At 43.8% G+C, this 20,986-nt stretch overlaps 1 protein-coding gene across 5 annotated transcripts in view; it reads left to right on the forward strand.

The window, feature by feature from the left end:
- ITPKB (inositol-trisphosphate 3-kinase B) overlaps positions 1-20,986 on the forward strand; it is a 125,646-nt gene that overhangs the window by 92,489 nt on the left and 12,171 nt on the right. For all 5 annotated transcript variants that reach the window (XM_053307093.1, XM_053307126.1, XM_053307115.1 and 2 more), the window contains 2 exons: positions 9,650-9,749; positions 10,969-11,182. In XM_053307093.1, the coding sequence (XP_053163068.1) occupies positions 9,650-9,749; positions 10,969-11,182 (314 nt within the window). The remainder of the gene's footprint in view (positions 1-9,649; positions 9,750-10,968; positions 11,183-20,986) is intronic.

A 20,986-nucleotide genomic window follows, 5' to 3' on the forward strand; every position in this document is an offset into this window, starting at 1 on the left:
AATGTAAATTATTCCGTACCTATCCCAGCAATGACATTTTACTTTCTCTTTAAAGCTACAATTTCCTGTTGTGTCCAAGCACATAATTGTAGTTCTTGGAGTGTTTTGTGTAGTGATCTTTTTGACATTTGTCTTCCAAGAAGCCTTGTTGTGATTGAATAAAGCCTTTGAAATCAAATCTATTTGCTTTGTGTTAGGAACCCAAAGGCGAATGGCTTCTTCAAGGAAGTGACTGCTTACCTCAAAGGGACAAAGCAGAGGCTGCTTTATCCAGTACAATGGAAAGCCATGGGAGCACTTCAAGCCTGTGTATGGCTGTTTGGATGTGTTGTAGTTCACCTGTCATCTTGTGTTTCCGGGGACAGCAATGCCCCTGTAGCCTCTAGCAACAAATAAGCAGATTTTTAGCCAGAGTAGTTCAATGAAATCTAATGAATTTCCCATGAAATGTTTCTGCATGTCTGCACCTGTGCTGCTTCTTAATAAGGTCTGGTTTTTGAACCCGAATTGTCAACTGTAAGGAACAGGGGTTTCTTGATAATTGCTGGCATTGTTGCACGACTTCCCCCAGAAGGTTCATGCATGTTCCTCCCTACTGGCCTCTAGACATTTCTGTAAAATGCATCTATTCTGGAAGATATTTGGTTAGATGGAGGGAGAAATGTGCTTTTGGTTTTGGTGGTGTTGCTATTTTTAAGTTTTAATGTTCATGGTTTTTGTGACACACCTTGAGCAACCACTGTACATATTTAGCACTTTGCTGTTCAAAGAGCTTCATGTATATTATCTTGGTAATCCCGACAATGATCCTGTAAGAAAAGTCATTATCTACATATAGCAAATGTGGGACTGATTCTTGGGGAATAAGGCCAACCTTAGCGCAGCCTTGCAGATAAGCCAACAAAAGTTGTTAGTCCACAAGATTCTTGCCTATGCTAGACACCTATGCTACCGAAGAGTAACAGAACCAATTACAGTAAATGTCACCTTCTCCTTAATACCTGGAGGTGATTCTTACCACAGTGAAGGAACTATGCAAGTGACTTAGTGAGGCTTGACCTTTAACTTAACTTGCTAAATATAAACGAGAATCTCACTATTTTTTCTTCCTCTTTGATACTGTGCTGCATCCGCCCAACTTCTAACATGGCAAGTAAAGAATTCATGGGTGCACTCTTGCCTCCGTGGTGCTGAAGTATATTTGTAACCATTCAGTTGAATACCAGGTGAAAATGGTGAAGAGAGGCACTGTCAGAGGACACTAGCCCTATTAGACAACAGTTGTCTGCACACCTGTTTGTGTTTTTGTGTGAATGATTGTACATTCATGAACTTGGATGAAGGCGCTCTCAAATGCAGTGTATTCACTACTGTGCATGCATTGAACATGGTGTGTGAATAATTTGTACATGTGTACAGATCTGTATGTGCACAGGCTGAACATGCTTTGACCATAAAGTGTGAAGAGGACTATTCTGTTTGAGTTACGGAAGCTACAGTGGCTGTGAAGAGCTCTTCAGTCCACTTAGAAGCATTTGCAGTTTCCATTCCCAAAGCCTGCAAAACAATAAAACTTCAAACAGCACTTTAAATCATTAAAGTGCTATCTAAACACTAATGTGGCTAATGCCAAATATAAACCACAGGGAGTTAAAGGGCCTTGAAAGGAATGGGAAGGTCAGGGTTACTTGGCAGCACTTTGTTTACAGACCCTATTTCGTTTGTAAAAATTAATGTAGGCATACTTCTAAAATCAGTTTTTATAATCTATGTGGGTAAATACTGAGGAGTGTTCTGGAATTTTTCTTTCTGGGGGAATGCAAGACAAGAACAAACACTGATACTCCTTGATTTTTGAAGTGAAACTCTTAGAATACTGATGGACTTTTAGTGGGGAGATTATATCAGTTTCATAAGAGTGTAACTCAGCTCAAGATATTAGCCCATAAAATGGAAATATCCCAGTTTAAAGCAGAATAAACTATTAACTGCATTAAAAAATCTTGCTTGGTTAATTCCTAAATTTTTTGCTCTGTCTGATGAATCTTTGTAATGCCTGGACCAATATGAACCAAATTGGGTACTGTTGTAGGGACACATTGGAACACCTCAACGGCATAGTTTGTGATCATGTCATCCACCCCAGTTCACGATGGCGGATGCATAAACATTTGAGGCACAAGTGGGCTAACTTATGAGCTGCCGAACCGATTTGAACCAAATTTGGTCCAGTTGTAGGGATAGTGAAAGGAAAGTAGGCAGATTAGTTCTTACTAGAGCAACTTATTTGCTTGTGCTTTTGTCTGTTTTTCATAGTTTTCACTGATCTTGAGCACTATTTATATTTTTCCTTTTATATAGTATAAATAATATCTATATATTTAATAAAATGTGACAAAGCTTATATTTGCACCATGCTTTAAAAAAATGAATGCAAAGGACAACAATAGGAGGAAATGTTTATTATTATTATTAATATTTTTTATTTTATTACTTTTATTAGACTAATAGAATGAACTATAACTACATTTGTTTGCTTTTATTCTTTTATTTTCTTTATTGTGCTAAGTTTTCATTCTGTCTGTCTGTCTTCAGGTTTAAGTTGGGGAATTTCTAAAATCTGTGTTGGAATTTACATGCACCAGTAACCTGGCGGGGGGCGGGGCTAAAAAATGAAAAAAATGAACACATGCCAATGCATATGCTCATTGATTAAATCATAGTACAAAAAATGATTCTTGATGTGGTTGTGGGATCACATCAAGATGATAGTTTGATCAGTGCTTATGTACACATCAGTAATCTGTATTGGAAAAGAAAGATGCACCTCTTCCTACTAGAGAACTGTATCAAAACTGTTTCAAACAAGTTGATTTTGAGGATATAAATGTGATCAGGTTGCTTCTGTATAATCCTAAGAGTTGAGTAAGAGTTCAGGACCCACCCACCCCCAGTCCAGGGCACCAGGGGCATAGCAAGGTTGGAGTGGGCCCAGAGACAAGATTTTAAAATGGCCCCCCCTCACTGAAGCTCAGCTCATGAATTAAAGAAATCTTAAATGAGGTTGAATACTGGTAACAAAAGGCGCGCGCGTGTGTGTGTGTGTGTGTGTGTGTGTGTGTCACAATAGAACATCATCCTAAATTATTTTTAAAAAGGTTTTGTAAATTGTGGACGATGCAGATGCAAGTCATTTAATGGACGATGCAGATGCAAGCCATTCCCAGAGAAAGACATATGCTGTTCTGGTAGCTTCAGGTCTTAACACTCACATCAATTTCGAAGGATGAACTGAAGGAAGCCTGGGCGGGTGCGTGGCTGGGAGAGTCAGTCATGTGACTTGCCTCTGGGGGGGGGCAAGGCAGTGGGCCCCCAAACAACTGTCACCCCTTGCCCTATTATGGTTAGGAGGGATTTACCATTGCCTCCTCCCACACAATATGAGATGATGCCTTTCAGCATCTTCCTATATCATTGCTGCCCGATATAGAAGCAGCGGGGATTTGAACCGGCAACCTTCTGCTTGTTAGTCAAGCATTTCCCTGCTGTGCCACTTAAGGTGGTGTGCAAACAGAAGACAATGCAACAATTTGGTCTTCTCTTGAAAGGGTAGAAACACTCTCTATGGGACCCACAAGAGGTACTGCCAAGAACTTTTTTCCTGCTACTGTTCAGTAATATCCTATGAAAGAAAGCATCTTTGCTTAAAATGTGTCTGGATTTTATCTTTTCTATGAACATTTTTGATACCTACATAGAATGAGTTTGCCTTTTGACTCATCGTCATCAATCTAAGCTACCCTTTCTCATGAGCAGGCCTCTGAAAAGCCCTTGCCCATGGGACTGGCAAATGCTAATAATGAAGGACTCCTTATCTGTCCAGTGCCTCATTATGTGTACCCAACACCACTGTTCCCAAGAGCTTTCACAGACAGCAGGCTTTACCGTGCAAGGCTTTACTGTGAATTCGAAGTTGCCCCCCAAACCCGAAAAAAGTGGGTTTTTAAAACCCAGATAAGTTGGGCTACACTCTAAACGTGTGATGAAAAACCCAAATTGTGTGTGAAGTGCTCCCTGATAGCTAGCAGGGACTTGGGGTAAATTTGGCTAATATGTGAATGCAGACCTCCATTCTGGAGGAGATGCAAACTAAAAGCCGGGTGGAAAAACTTCCAGGAAAGAGTTGATGTTTGTCACACCCACACCCACCCCGTCTCTGTCTCTCTCTCTCTCTCTCTCTCTCTCTCTCTCTCTCTCTCTCACACACACACACACACACACACACACACACACACACACACTTGGGCAATGTACAAATAACTTCTGTGTGGTGATGCAATTGGAAATAACTTCTCAGTCTCCTGTACACAGGAAAGGTAATGTTTAAACCAGTTTCCCTTAATGCATGCCTTCCCAACATGTTTCACTAGAACTCTTAACACAGTCCATGTAGAGCCCATGCAATGTCATGGTTAGAGTGCTGAACTAGGAACAAGGAAACCCGAGTTAAAATCTCTCCTTGGCCATGAAACTCACTGGGTGACTCTGGGACAGTCGCATATCCCTCAGCCTACCCTACCTCGCAGGGTTGTTCTGAGGATAAAAATTACCATGTACACCGCTCTGGGGTCCTTGAAGGAACAGCAAGATATAAATGTAAAAATAAAAGAAACTGTTTTACTTGGAAGTAAGTCGTATGGAGTTCAGTGGGGCTCATTCCATGGTTGATGTGCAGAAGAGGTCAGCCTAACTTCTGGACATAGACTGTGCCAAGAATGGAAAGATTTGGCTATGCATGGAGCCTGTTGGTAGCATTCTTTGGGAAGCTATCATGATCGTGACAACCACGACGAATATTTATATACCACTTTTCAACAAAAGTTCGCAAAGCAGTTTACACAGAAAAATTAATAAGGTGGTCCCCTGTCCCCAGAGGGCTCACACACTCTAAAAGAAACATAAGGTAGCAAGAGTCACCTGGGAAAACACTGTGCTGGGGTGGGCTAGGGATAGCGTGTGTACTATTCCTGAAGTAACTTTGCTTCATTTAGCTCTAGCTTTTGAAGTACCTCAGGGTTTTCTTCTGCTAGATGATTACTAACCACTGAGGAAACAAAACCTTGGCTGCTCTGGCAGCTTCTGTCATCTTGGGACTGAGTGACTTATGTTTATGTTTGGTGGGAGGATTCATCTTCTGGGCAAGTTGAGTCTTATTGATCCAAACTCCCTTGGAGACACTAACATATTTTTTTTTTAACATGGAAAGTAAAGATTACATCAGTCAGAGCAAAGAGCGGCTTTAAGAAGCAACAACAAAGGAGTAGGGGAATCCAACTGAGGCTTCTGCCAAGAGGGAACAAAAGAGCCAAAGTACAGAGCTCCTGGCATTCTTCTTGGAAACCCACGGATTAGGATAGGGAGATGCCTTCAGAAACGTTGACAGCAGCTTGGCAGAAGCTGCCTGTTTGAATAAGTAGTTAAGAGGAAAAGGAGGATGCCCTGTAGAGTGCACTGACAAAATCTCGGTTGGGCTCTGAAAACAATTGCACTGCTAGACTGATCTTCCTGGGTGTTTTTCACACAGCCAGTTTTACCGTGGGGTTTTTGCGAGGCTTTACTGCAAACTTGAAGTTCTCCCAAAAAACCGAGGCAAAAAGTGGAATTTTTTACCCCGGATATAAATCAGACTGCACTCTAATGCGCAGTGAAAAACCCAAATTGTGGGTCAAGTGCTCCCCAATAGCTCGCAGGAACTTCAGGGTAAATCTGCCTGATATGTGAACAGGCATCTCATCCATTCTGGAGGAGGTGCAAGCTAAAGGGCATTAAAAGCCCTGTGTGAAAATCTTCCTGGCTGTGTCAGGTAAAAGGTAAAGTGTGCCATTGAGTTGGTGTCGACTCCTGGCGACCACAGAGCCCTGTGGTTGTCTTTGGTAGAATATAGCGAGCCATGTTCACTGGACCGGCCCCCAAAGGGTGGTGCCAGTCTGGGTTCAAACCAGACCATTACCCAGGTTCGAACTACTGGCTTGTGGGCTATACTTGTAAATGGGAATTCGGCAAGGATTCCCCTTTACCAGTAAGGGAATTCCCTAGATTAAGTGGGCCGGGGCAAGGGAGAGTAGCCAGAGGCGTATCTAGGGAAAATACTGGGCAAGCACTGAAATTGCGCCCCCTGTCCAAGCATCTGACACCCATCTTTCAGATAACTTTACCATAATATCAGTTGAAAAATGCAAGTCAGGCTCGTTAATCTTTTAATATTTCAAAAACTATTTAGCAGTGGACTTAGCCAGATCAAAAAATGCTTGAAAACTACAAATTTCAGTATGCTGGGGCTCATGAAATACCCCAAAACTATGTGGAGGTGTACTTGGAAAACTAGAAGTGCCTGTCTAATTCTCTACTATGCATTGTAGCATCACTATTACATAAGTTTTAAAAATCAATGGAGAATTTGACTTTTCCCAGATACTCTGAAAATAATTAAAGGATATGCAGAGTAAACTGTGTCACTGCTTGGAATATATTCTAGTCTTTCAGAAAGACAGTTAAAATGAGAGAAAGAGAGCAAGAAACTCCCAGTGGGCCTTAATATTAAGGATTTCACACTGATTCAAAGACAAACTCACCAATAATAGCCATATTAGCAAGACATCACATTTAACTCACTTATCACAAGAAGCAAAGTAAGAGCAAATGAATACACTCCTAGCTCATAAGCGTCAGCTCAGTATTCACAAGCCCTGATTCTCTGTACATAGTGCCAAACTGAATATGTGTACAGTGTCTTATATTATATTATTTTTTAAAAAATTTTTTAACCTGTAGCCCCTTTGAGGGGCTTCCTAAAGTCTGGGGGGGGTTGCAAAGGTTCCCCCTCACCCCGCTGGCCTCTAGGGCCTCACAGGTACCATTTGAGCATGTGCGGTGGCCAATTTTAAAAACAATCTTTTTTTTTTAAAAGGCCACTGAAAACAAAATGGCCACCGCGCATGCTCAAATGGCCTCTGCAAGGCCTGGCATGACCTAGGGCCTCACAGAGGCCATTTGAGCATGCACGGTGGTCATTTTGTTTTTGGCAGCCATTTTTTTTTTTTTTTTAATTTTACAAAATGGTGCCCCCCTTCAAGTGGCACCCGGGGCACGTGCCCTGCCTGCCCCACCCTAGATATGCCCCTGAGAGTAGCATTTACCTTAATCATTAAGGTGGTGGGGATGGTGGAGGTGGTGTGGCGGTGGCAGAGACATCAGTGGCAGCAGGGACTCCTCCAACCCCCTCCCCCCCGCACCTCCCAAATGACAGTCCAGGCTAGCTGTGACCGCCATCAGGTCTCAGCACATACGCAGAGGCCATTTGCATCACCACGTGATTTGCATAGGGACGCAAATGGCCTCTGCAAACATTATTTGGGGAGCTGGCCGGGGGTGGTTGGAGGAGCTCCTGGCTCCATTGTCTGTGCCACTGCTGCGGTCACCTCCACCATCTACTTTCCCTCTCCCCCCCCCCACCAATTTAGTGGAGGGAATTCCCTTTACTTGTTACGGGTAATCCTCTCACCAGATTCCCCTTTACAAGTATACCCCTCGAGCTGGCCCATGATCCAGTTCAGTCCAGCTTGATGACCGGGCCGGACCCAGTTTGGCCAAACCCGGACCAGACCGAGACAGCTCGAATCCAGTCCAGATTCAAGCCGAACCAGCAAAACCGATCCTGTGCATGTCCCTAGCTTATCTTGCTCCAAACTCCATACTGCAGATACTATTGCCATGATCTTAATGCTACTTCATGGCCTTTTCTTACTTGTTACAAGGGGGCAAGAATCTTGTTCTGGGCTATGGAAAACTCAAGTATCCATTGTATGGTATGGAACAGGAGAAGAGTTCTGTCTACAATAGGAAGTTTCAAAATAACTGCAGAACAGGAACTTCAGATTGTCTGGGAACTTAATCACATAGCTAGCTTAGCATAACAACTAGTCCACTCATGCTCCTTGCAGTGGTTATCCTGTCCTCTGTTCAACCTCTGTCAGGGTGTGCTTCCAGTATTGATGCCTGGCTGATCAGAGCTAAAAGGCTGGTTGTCTCATTCCATGCAATTAGGTGTTTTCTCCCATTGTCTTTCTGCTTGCATATTGTCTTCCTAGATGGTTTGCACAGCCTTCTGGCTTCAAGATAAGAAATGCCAGTGCCTTAATTAGCTGTGTGTTCCATTTGGACAATTTGCGGGAAACTGTTTTCCTTCAGGAAGGGCTCGGAGACTTTCCTACATTTTTAAGCAAAGCATTTTCGATGCACTCAAATGAAGCTTCTCCTTTTAAGAAAAGAGTTCCACAACAGCGTATCCATGGAAAAAAATCTGTTTGTGTTCTTCTCTCCCGCCACCACCCCGCCCAAGATTACTTACGAGTGAAGAGGGACTGAGTTTCTCTTCTCCTCCATAGACAGCTCTTGCTGGGAAGAGATTAGTTATTCCCTGTGTTAAAAAAAGCATGCCCACATACAAGCCCGGCTGGCATTTCTGGGTTAGAAATGTAAGCCATGTGGCCTCTGCTGCCAGTGGCAGAGAGAAGTCCGCTTGCACCACACATGGCTGTAACCTAAGGCCCATTCACACATTATGTTCCAAACTTGTACGAGTGTACACAGGTACAGATCTGTAGACAGGTACTGTCATTCACTGTACCTGAACACAGGTACAGAAGTACACTTCCTATCTGTATCATGCATCTGAAGCACCTGTATCCAGGTTCACTTTGACTATAAACACAGGGACACTCATTCACACAAACGCATGTTCAAGTATGCTGACTTCTGTATGCTCGTACAGCATAGTGTCTGAATCTGGCTCTAGTTTTGAGGCAAAGAGGTGGCCAGTCACTTCAAGCCCTTCCCCACCTGGACTCCCAGCACAGCTGCCTGCAGGGACCCCAGTCACCCCACTTGACTGATAAATGAGTTGGAGGTGAAACTGTCCTTCAGTTTGGCTATTGACTTGTGTCAGTGTTACATTTGTACTCAAAACTAATGGCCAAAGCCGATTTCTTTGCCAGGAGAACAGAAACAGGTTTTGGGATCCAGGACATGCAAAAATAAAGACACATCATCTCTAAGAGGTTATACATGTTGTTCTCGTTCTTGCTAGGACTTGCACACATGTGCATCTGGGCATGGGAATTCCTTGTGCATAAATGATTTTGTGAAAGGCTGATCATCTGTCTACACAAATCCCTGGTGTAGTAGACTAAACCATGGCTATGTCTGCAGCCTACACCATGGCTGTGTCTGTACACGTCCATGATTCCCCCCACTACCATCCTTCACACAGAAACATAAGAAAAGCCCTGCGGGATCAGTCCAAGGCCCATCCAGTCTAGCATCCTGCATAGTGGCCAACGAGGTACATCAGGAAAGCCTGCAAGCAGGGCAAAGAGAAGAACCGTCCCCTCCCATTGGTGTCCCAAGGGTTTGGTTTGACCCTGGATTACCTCATTGCCATTCTTTTTAGCCTGGGTGACTGGTTCAGCTTTTTTTCCCACCAATATTGAACAAATTGTTTTCTGCTTTCTTATTAACCACTGTCTCTGTAAGTCAACCATACTAGGACTGCAGTTTTCATGTACTCTACTTCTCCCCTCTCCCTTCCTAGAGCAAGTCATGGCGGAAGATCAAGAATATGGTGCACTGGTCCCCCTTCGTTATGTCCTTCAAGAAGAAATATCCGTGGATCCAGCTAGCAGGACATGCAGGTATAGAACATAAATCTCAAATGGGAACTTTGCCTAATGAAAGGAAGGTGTTAGTAAATCCCTTGGCAGATCTAAGATAATTAATGTCTTTAACCTAATTTGCCTCTGGAAATTGAATTCTAAGTGTTCATGTTCAGTATGCTCTGCCATCTCTAGAGGGGCTGGATGAGTCAATGCTAGGGGTAGGAAACCTTAGCTCTCCAGCTGTGGTTGAACTACAACTCCCATCATCCCCAGCCACAACGTGGTATTAATTTTATTTTATTTTTATTGTGGCTGGGGGTGATGGGAGATGTAGTTCAACCACAGCTGGAGCCAAGGTTATCTACCCCGTGCTAGTTCCCTTGCTCCACCATGGTGGAGAGCCAGTCTTGTGGTAGTAAGAGGAATTGTCTCTCTTGCTAAGCAGGGTTTGCCTTAGTTTGCATTTGGATGGGTGACTACATGTGAGTGCTGCCTGCTGTAAGACATTCTCCATAGGGGCTGGGGCCGTAGTTCAGGGGGTAGAGCACCTGCTCGCATGCAGAAGGTCCCAGTCTCAATCCAAGGGATCTCCAGGTAGGGCCGGGAAAGACTCCTGCCTGAAACCTTGGAGGGCCGCTGCCCGTCAGTGTAAATGGTACTGAGCTAGATGGACCAATGGTCTGGCTCAGTAGGAAGCAGCTTCCTATGTTCCTGTGATAGTTGCTTGGCCACAAAGAACAAGGGCATGCCCCTTGGCACCTCACTAGACAGAAAATGTGACTACTCTGCAAGAACAATGTAACCTTATTTGGCATTTGTTTATTTAACACATTTTTATTCTGCCCCATACCCAAGTCCCTGGGCAGTTCACAATCTAAAAAGACACCAATTAAAACATTAACACAATTAAAACAGTTTAACATGCAATTAAAAACTCTAACACTTTAAAACTATAAACTAAAAAGCCTGACTGCACAGGTATTTTTCAGGTCCTCCTTAAAAGCATTCAGAGAAGGGAAAGCTCTAATTTCGTTAGGAAGGGTACATTCCAAAGTCCCAGGGCAACCATTCCTTCTCAAGTGAGGTCTGACATATCTGACCCACCTCACAAAACTGACAATTGTCAGTCCAGCCTTACTGCACTCAAGCATTTGGGTTAGATGTGGGGAACGAGGGATTCCATGCCCATGTGACATGTCTTATGTGCAAAGTGAAAAGGAAACCATTCTGTGTGCTTTTTTGATCTGTCTCTCAGGTAGCTTCAAAGCGGCAGCTAACGGGAGGATACTGAAGAAGCATTGTGAGTCTGAGCAGCGCTGCTTGGACCGCTTGATGAATGATATCCTGAAGCCTTATGTCCCTGCCTATCATGGGGACATAGTGAAGGATGGGGAGCGGTACAATCAAATGGAAGATCTGCTGGCTGAATTTGATTCTCCCTGTGTCATGGACTGCAAGATGGGAGTCAGGTCAGTTTTCCTTTGTAACGAAGTATGCAACCTGCATCTTTCCAGTAGTCTCAACAAAAGAAATGTGTGGTCTGATGTCGCTCAGAGCTTTCCCATTTGACCGCCATTTGCAGGGGACAGGCAAATCCATCCACACAGCGACATCACGTCATACATTTTCTTTTTCTAGATCAGGGGTGGCCAACTTGAGGGGCACCCTATTTCAACTGGTGCTGGACTACAACACTCATCACCCCGGCTGCAATTAATTGTGGCTGGGGATGATGGGAGTTGTAGTACCACAGCTGGAGAGCCTCAAGGGGAATATGGGCTGGTGGCAGTAATGCGTTTTCCATAAACCCAGCTGGGTCCAAAGGGTGATATATGCAGTTTATTAGGATATATTTCATTGAATTCGAGGATTTGCATGTGTGTCTAAACATGTGAATTATCTTAGAGGCCCAGACTGGTCAGGGCTGAATGCTGCTGTAGAGGATCTTTGGAAGATCTGTATCGAAGATGTTGGCACCAGTGCAAATCTGCACATCTTAATTGCCATCAGTCTTGTGATGGCATGGACGTGTGTTTGTGTCTCTTGGGATGCAAATGTGTTCCTCTTTTGAGTTTTAGACATGAACTGACATGTCCCCACTGGAGAGTGCAAGGAAGAATCTAGGTAATTGGATGCTGGAAATCTACAAACTAAGCCTTGAGGCTCATGAGAGGGCACAGTATTATTGTTGTTATTATTTATTATTATTTACATGTTTATACCACCCCGTACAAAAGCTTTGAGCAGTGCACAACAAAACAGAAACTAACAAACAATAATTTAAAACAATCAGCTTAAAAGAATGAAAACAAATGTTAAAATAGTTTAAAACCATTAAAAACATAAACATTTAAAATCAATTTAAAGACCCTGGAAGGTCAGACCAAACAATTAAGTTTTAAGGGCTCTCCTGAAGGCCAACAATAAACATGTCTCTTCATTTTAAATTGCTGGTGTGGTTATTCTGCTCCCAGTCTACAAGCTACACAACTTTGGCTCTCCAGCTGGTTTAGGACTACAACTCCCATCATCCCCAGCAATAGTGGCCATTTGTTGTGCGTTGTGGGAATTGGACTCCAACATCAGCAGGAGGGGCACAGTTTTGTGGCCCTGAACTACAGAGTGAATATTCTGTACTTCTCACCCAAGTTGCTTTCAGTTGAGTGTCCAGGCAAGCCAAGGGTATTCCCGATAAGTTTGGGCTGTGTGTGGAGAATATTGTCACAACCTAAGACTTGCAATTCTACCTTTCAGGTTCTAATTCCCCTTGAATGATTTTGTGATAGATGCCGAAAGGAGCCCTCTAATGTGTACATCCTGACCAGTGTGGCCTTACATTTGAATTAACAGTGGTGAATATAAAAGGAAGGTCTTAGTGTACCCTGCAGAAAAATGCCCCCAATAAGGTGTCTCAACAGCATGCCCTGAGATGGCAATTGGAGATGCCAAGTCCTCCTCCCCTTTTCCAGGATAAAGAGGTTCCCTCTCCTGTGTCGTCATGAGTTTACTCTTGGTGAGGAAAAAGGCTGTTGGCTCTGTTTGGCTTGGAATCCGCTTGCGCACAGGGGAAGCAAAGTTCAAATTAACTGCATGAACAAATGGAAAAACATTCTGAGCTGGGTTAACCAGTCTTTTCTCCCAAAAAAGTACATCCTTGTCAGGGAGATAATGGAAGATTATTGCCTTGCAGTTGGCTTGACCTAGAAGCAACCTGTAGAGTCAGTGTTCTCTTGTCTTGGTATGGGAACATATTAGCATAGTGATGGAAAGTAAGTGGGAAGGATATGGAATTTGCATTCCTCCTGGGAACCGAGCAAGCCAGAATCTGAGCTCAGCATATAACTGCTGTCACAAAGAAGACATGCTAAACATCAGTGATGTTAGGGAGGAGAGTTGGTCGTGCAGTAACAAACCTGAATTATTCCCTTTGCTGAGCAAGGTCCACCCTGGTTTGCATTTGGATGGGTGACTACATGTAAGTGCTGTCTGCTGTAAAATATTCCCCTTAGGGGATGGGGCCACAGCTCAGTGGTGGAGCATCTGCTTAGCATGCAGAGAAGGTCCCAGGTTCGATCCCTGGCATCTCCAGGTAGGGCTGGGAAAGACTCCTGCCTGAAAACGTGGAAGGCTGCTGTTAGTCAGTGTAGAAATACTGCGCAAGATGAACTGGTCTGACTCAGTATAAGGCAGCTTCCTATGAGTCAGTATATATAATATAAAAGAATTATTAGATACTGGAAAATAGGCCCATTGTTAATGGCCACTAGTCTATATAATACCTTTTGAATAACCAGAAATGTCCTGCTGTCTACTTTCTGTGGCAGCTGCTTGGTTGTGCGTCTGACCCAGCATGGCAGGTTTTTAAAATTTCAAACCTAGCCAAGATTACCCAGTTGAACTGATCAGTTGAGTATGTTCAGGACAGCCAACAGGAAGCACTTCTTCACAGAGCACATAATTAATGGAATTTGTGCTCTCAAGCTGTGTTGGCCACTGACTTAAGTGACTTTAAAAGGGGATTAGACAAGCACATAGTGGACAGGTGTATCAATGGCTATTGGCCAAGGTACCCCTGCTAACTGGGCAAAGAGGCACCTTTTAACGTGGTGATTCTCTTTATTTAGCAGGGGGAGAGTAACTGGCCCTCTCCACCCCCAGCACAGTACCTCCAGTGACTGTTGCTGGTATCTATCTTACGTTTCTTTTTAGATTGTGAGCCCTTTGGGGACAGGGAACCATCTTATTTATTTATTATTTCTCCATGTAAACCACACTGAGCCATTTTTGGAAGGGTAGTGTAAAAATTGATTGATTGAATGAATGAATCAAAGGTTCAGAGGCAGTATATATTTGAATACTAATTGTTGGGGACACAGGCATCTGGCGGGGGAGGGGGCAGTTGCTGCCCCCCCCATTCAGCCTGTTCCCATGGAGTTCAATGGGGTGTACTCCCAAGCAGGGGGGTATTAGATTGCTGGCTTTGCCCCCCCTCTGCAAGAAGTCCTGTGGATGCCCATTGCTGGGGAACAAACAGCAGATAACAGCTCTGTACTGTTTGTGGGAATCCTGGTTGGATTGGAAAATGGGCTGCTTGACTAGATGGATCCTAGGTCGGTTCTAGGAGGACTCTTCTTCTATTCTTATTCTTTGAACCCTCGTAGCATATGAATGTCTGTCTCAAGTATGTGTGAATGCTCCATGAATCTGTGGTGCATGCGCTCATCTCTCTGAACTGTCAGAGGCTCACATAAGCAAAGCTTCAGCCTTCTCAGACCCAGACAGAAAATCTGCTGCAGACTGCTTAGTGGCTTTTATGGCTGGAGGCGCAGTTGCACTAAAAATCTGTGGGTGTGGGTTACTTGGGGTGCAGACATCGGCAGGGTTCTGCAAACCTGTTGCAGAACCTGAGAAACCTGAGCCAGGGTTTCAACACCTGGGCCTGTTGGGGGCGGGACAGAAGCAACTGAGAAAGTACTGCAGGGAAGCTGACCTATGTCTGTTATAACATCCACTGACCCAAGAGTGCCCCTCACTGGGGCATTTCAGACAACTGCAGTTGCTGTTTGAAGGCAGAGACCTCTAGTGGCCAAATGAAGAATGACTAGCTAAGAGAAATTATCCAAGGTGTTGCAACCCTCTACCCCAAAGGGTTGGAGATGGAGTGAACATAAGAACAGCCCTGCTGGATCAGGCCCAAGGCCCATCTAGTCCAGCATCCTGTTTCGCACAGTGGCCCACCAGATGCCGCTGGAAGCCTCAGACAGGAATTGAGGGCGTGCCCTCTCTCCAGCCATTACTCCCCCACAACTGGTACTCAGAGGCACCCCACCCCCGGGGCTGGAGGTGGCCCACAGCCCTCCAACTAGTAGCCATTGATAGACCTCTCCTCCCTGAAGTCATCCAAACTCCTCTTAAAGCCATCCAGGTTGTCGGCTGTCACCACATCCTGTGGCAGAGAGTTCCACAAGTGGATCACACGTTATGTGAAAAAGTACTTCCGTTTGTTGGTCCTAGACCTCCTGGCAATCAATTTCATGGAGTGACCCCTGGTTCTAGTGTTGTGTGAGAGGGAAAAGAATCTCTCTCTCCACTTTCTCCACGCCATGCATGATTTTATAGACCTCTATCATGTCTCCCCGCAGTCGTATTTTTTCTAAACTAAAAAGCCCCAGGTGTTGTAGTCTTGCCTCATAAGAAAGGTGCTTTAGGCCCCTGATCATCTTGGTTGCCCTCTTCTGTACCTTCTCCAGTTCAACAATGTCCTTTTTAAGATGTGGTGACCAGAATTGTATGCAGTACTCCAAGTGTGGCCGCACCATAGTTTTGTATAAGGGCATTATAATGTTAGCCGTTTTATTTTCAATCCCCTTTCTAATGATCCCTAGCATGGAATTTGCCTTTTTCAAATGTGATGTGATGTGATGTGTTGGTAACATTGTCCTGTCACCTTAAGCAAATGTATCTATTAAGTGGCCTGCTTTTGCATAAAGCATATAACTATTTGTAAAGAATTCCCAAGAACGAAGTCAGTACCCATTTGTGTAATCCATCATTTTGCCCTTAAAAATATAAATAAGTAGGGAATGGAACCTTTCTTGGATGCCTATAGCATGTAATTTGAAGCGAAAAGCAGTGATTGCTGTATACGGTAAGAGTGTCCTCCATAGCTGGTGCTAGATGCACCTGTGTTTGGCTTTGGGAATTTGATTTCCGAATACATTTTAGTCCTAGTCTCACATTATGTTCAACACATTTACAATCTGTGTACAGTGTACATATATACAGTTATTAACACATTATGTTGAGCACAAATACAGGAGTGCATTTTGTATCTGTACCCAGGTTCATTTCTAAAATGAACCCAAGTACAGATATTTGTACAAAAATGTGATTGATACAGATTTACAGATACCTCTATGCATGTTCAACATAATGTCTTGATAGGGCTTTTGTATCCTGTACATTGGCCTCTGAGAATATGACTCTATTGAAGTGTGATCAGTATTCCCCAGTGCACATGATTCCTGTATGTGATTGACAAGCCACTTTGTAACATTAGCCTGAAGGATATTCAGCTTAACTCATCATCCAAATGAGCACAGGTGGCAATTTGGCATGCCAGTGCAAACCATCCTCCCCTGCCCCCCTTAGAAATGCAAAAATGTACAAAAGAAAGCAAATGACAAAAAACAAACAAACAGATAAAACTCAATTTAGGAACAAACAGATATAACCCTTCAAGATTGTTACTTCACTGAGTTCATTTAGAATATTTGTAAATACAGTTATAAAATAAGCCATTTTCAGCTCTTCAGGTCTTGTATATGCAGGGGGGTTTTTTTGGCATCAATACAATTTTAAAAGTGTTGCCAGTGTTCTAAAAAGAAACACATAACTGGGACAAGCAGAAGCTTTTGGCTAGAAAGAGAGCTTGATCTGCACCAGTAACTGCCAAATTTTGTCCTTGAATTTTTTCCATTCTTTAACAATGCAAAGTTTTGCTGCCAGTAATAAAAGCATAATCCAAATGCAAACCACCGTAGCTCAGCAGTATAGTCTGTGCTCATGAAAAATGGTTAGCCAGTCACCTGAAACCAAGTGATTCTATCCGGACTTGTCAAAAGTTGCCATGTGAACTAACTTTCTGAACAGAAAAATAGATATATTTTACTCTCCTTGTCTATTAGAACATTGTGTGTACAGACAACCCACTGTGCATTTTCTGAAACTTCAATTCTTGGGGTTCCATGAAAAATAGAAAATAAAATATCCTCTCCATGCATAAACTGATAGAATGAAAATAGAGCTTCTCAATGGAGCTGTAATGGATGTCTGTCAGATGTTTGAGCTATTGCATACTTTTAGGGTGTTCTGCCCCAGCAAGCTGTGAGGTTTTTCTACCACCGTGTCCTTGCAGGAGGTTAGCTAGCAATATTTAACACATCAAAGTACAGTTTCTGCATTCTGTGGTTCATTCACTTGGTAGAGAGATGATGTCCTCTTGCTGGGAAGATTCTTTAGCATGTGTAAACAGGGAAGAACACTCACAAAGGCAGAAAAATTCTCAAGAGGTTATCAAAATAATTGTGCAGACCCATGAAGAATTGCTGCTTATCTTTTAAGTTAGTTTAAGCCTGAGTAGTGCAAACATGGGTGCCTCTCTTTTGCTCAGAACATTCAGGTCGAATTGTAATCCTGTATCAAAAACAAGTCAAGGCATTGATGCCACAAAACTAAACTGTGGGTCAGGAACAGCCCAGCTGACCTAGAATGACTCTATTACATATAAGGAATTTAATGCAGAAGCATTGGAAGGGAGCAGGCTGTTGACATGCTATAAGGAAACTGGAAACAAAACATGCAATGGAATGGAGGTAACTGAAGTGCAGATCTGGCACTTAGATTATGGGCAATGTTCCGCATTTTCATAGATGTCAAAACTCTACAGTCAGCATACATTAAGAGAGTAAACGTCACTATTTTTCACGCGAGGGCCACTTTGGCAAAAAATAAAACAAACCACCACCTTCAGTGTGACAGCCATTTCCGACTGTGCGGACCTACGCATAGACAGTGCTGCACTTTCATCAGTGCTGGGAGGGCCCTTTAAGAAAGGCAAAGCCCACTCTTAAGGGCTCTAGACGGAAAGCACTGGGAAGGACCACACTTCCCAGCACTCTGTGCATGCCTTCCAAGTTGGCACAGGGGCTCAGGGGGCTCTGCTTCTCTTAAAGGACCATCCCCCCTCCCACCAGCACTGGGCAAAATGCAGAACTGCACCATGAAAATGGTGCCAGGGGGACAGGCTTGCATGCGGAAGGTTCCAAGTTCCCTCCCTGGCATCTCCAAGAGAGGGCTGAGAGAGATGCCTGCCCGCAACCTTGGAGAAGCCGCTGCCAGTCTGTGTAGACAATACTGAGCTAGACGGACCTGTGGTCTGACTCCGTATAAGGCAGCTCCCTATGTTCCTATGGACTGTGCAGAGCATCCAGCTTTGGCTGGAGCTCCACACAGGCCCAACAAAGCATTAGGGAGCTGCACTTAGGGTTGATGGGGGCTGCCTGCCACTGGCTGGCCCCCAGGCCTTTGCATTCAGAGGCTGCTTCTGTCTTGCCCCAGATTACAGCAGCTCACATTATGGAACGGGAGTTGTCTCTTGCAGTGTTAAAGCAGGTCATAATTATGCTGCAGCACCTTAGAGTGCCCAAAGAGACAAGAGATAATGACTTGCTATATGTTGTTTAAACTGTTCTTACAGCCACTGCATAAGACCACTTGAGACTGACTTCATTCGTGCATGGTCTCCTTTTTTTTCTTGTTCTCACCAGTGTCACCTGGAGAAGTAACTTGCCTAGGGAGCAAGAGGTTGCTGGTTTGACTCCCCGCTGGTATGTTTCTCAGACTATGGGAAACACCTATATCAGGCAGCAGCAATATAGGAAGATGCTAAAAGGCATCCTCTCTTACTGCGCGGGAGATGGCAATAGTAAACCACTCCTACCAAAGAAAACCACATGCTCTGTGGCCGCCAGGAGTCGACACTGACTCGACGGCACAACTTTATGAACAGTTAAAGCATACGTTATCTGTGTGGGTGATCCTATGGATTTTTACTTAAAGATCTACCAAGAACCGAGGTCTGTCTAGTTTGCAAAAAACCCAGAAGCCAGAAGGCACTGGGTGGTCTCCCAGTAGCTGGCTAATAGTTCACCAGTGGATCACTTTCTGCTTTCTGGCCACCCTGGTTGAAAAGCATTATTATTCCTTTCATATTGCAGATGCAGATGGAGGGGAAGGGGAGCTGAAGCTGAGAAATATTATCAGAATGGCTAAAGCCACCTGTGAGATTTGAACTGAGGAAACATCTAATTTGTACATGCTAGCTTGTGTGAACCATGTTTAGCAAGGGGCTTTTCTCAATAATGTGTGAAGCTTCCCTGTGTGTATACACATGAACAACAGATTGTGAGGAGTTCCCAAAAGATGCATATTGGGGCAAAAAACCCCAGCCACATATACGCTGATGTGATCTGAGCTGTCAGTGACTGACCAGGAGAAAGATCTTGGGGTCATGGTGGACAGCTCATTGAAAGTGTCATATCAGTGCATGACAGCAGTAAAAAAGGCTAATTCCATTCTAGGGGTCATTAGGGAGGCGATTGAAAATAAAAATGCTAATATTATAATGCCCTTATATAAATCTATGGTGCAGCCACACCTGGAGTACTGCGTACAGTTCTAGTCACCATATCTTAAAAAGGATATTGTAGAACTGGAAAAGGTGTAGAAGAGGGCAGCCAAGATGATCAGGTGCCTGGAGCACTTTCCTTATGAGGCAAGGCTACAGCATCTAGGGCTCTGTAGTTTGGAAAAGAGGCAACTAAGGGGAGACATGATTGAGGTGTATAAAATCATTCATGGAGTGGAGAGAGTGGACAGAGAGAAAAAATTTCCTTCTTCTCTCACAACACTAGAACCAGGCATCATCTCATGAAATTTAAGTTCGGACAATTTAGGGCCGACAAGAGGAAGTACTTTTTCACACAGCGCATCATTAATCTATGGAATTCCTTGCCATGGGATGTGGTGATGGCTACCAGCTTGGATGGCTTTAAAAGGGGGCTTAAATTCATGAAGGACTGGTCTATCAATGGCTACTAGTCTGGTGGCTATGGGCCACCTCCAGCCTCACAGGCACGATGCCTCTTAATACCAGTTGCAGAGAAGCAACAGCAGGAGAAAAGACATGCCCTCACCTCTTGCCTGTGGGCTTCTCAGTGGCATCTGGTGGGCTACTGTGTGAAACAGGATGCTGGACTAGAGAGGTCTTGGGCCTGATCCAGGAGGGCTGTTCTTATGTACACCATTCAATGTTCTGAGCTAGAATTGCACCCTTTGGGGTCAGGTCGAGGATGGTGGGGGTCGAGGTGGGAAGATAGCTTATTACATTTCCATCGGTTTCAAGTGTAAAACCTGACAAATTCCAATTGCTTTTAAAAAATAATCTGGAGTTTAAAAATCTCAATATAAAATTTGGGGACTTTAAAAAAAAATCATTTTATAAAAGGGGACTTTAAGGTGGGGGGCAGTCTTATTTTTTAAAAGGCCATATACAACATGTTTTAAATATTTCTCAAAAATGTAATCTATAGAAATGCATTTTATATAGCTATGAATATCTGTCTGGCAGGGGTGTTAAAAGATGGCCCCCACTAGCACTCAAGTACATAGAGCCACAGTCATCCGATACATTCACAATTGGCTTCATGCAGGAGTTTTGTGTGAGCTTAAGATTGCATAGTTGGGTCCACGTGACCCAACTATAGGTATTACCTGGTACTAGTTCCCACAGCTGTGGCTTCTTTCCATCAGTAGAATTGTGGAAGTTGCCACCCATACATTGGTGGATGAATCCACCCAATTACATTCTTCATGAGGACAAGCGTGACTATGGATGAATCTAGGAGCTGATTTGTTTGTTCTGACCATACAAAATGTTCCCAAGGGAACAGATGAGTTGCCAAGGCAATTCTAGTCTGCAACACCTGCCCACATTTTCTGTTTTGTATTGGAGGGTGCAAATATTCCTCTTGGATTGTCCATTTGCAAGAACTCGGACCGAAGATCAGCTCAAAGCAAGCAACCTCAAAGCAACCTTGTGCAAAAATGTTTAATGGCAAGTTAATTGTTGTAGCAGTTGAGTCTCTGAGGGAAACACAATACAGCATAGAAGATGGTGCAGAATAGATCATAACAGAAGACTGAGCCGATCA

Source organism: Hemicordylus capensis, chromosome 1 (assembly GCF_027244095.1).
Source record: "Hemicordylus capensis ecotype Gifberg chromosome 1, rHemCap1.1.pri, whole genome shotgun sequence".
Taxonomy (NCBI): Eukaryota; Metazoa; Chordata; class Lepidosauria; order Squamata; family Cordylidae; genus Hemicordylus; species Hemicordylus capensis.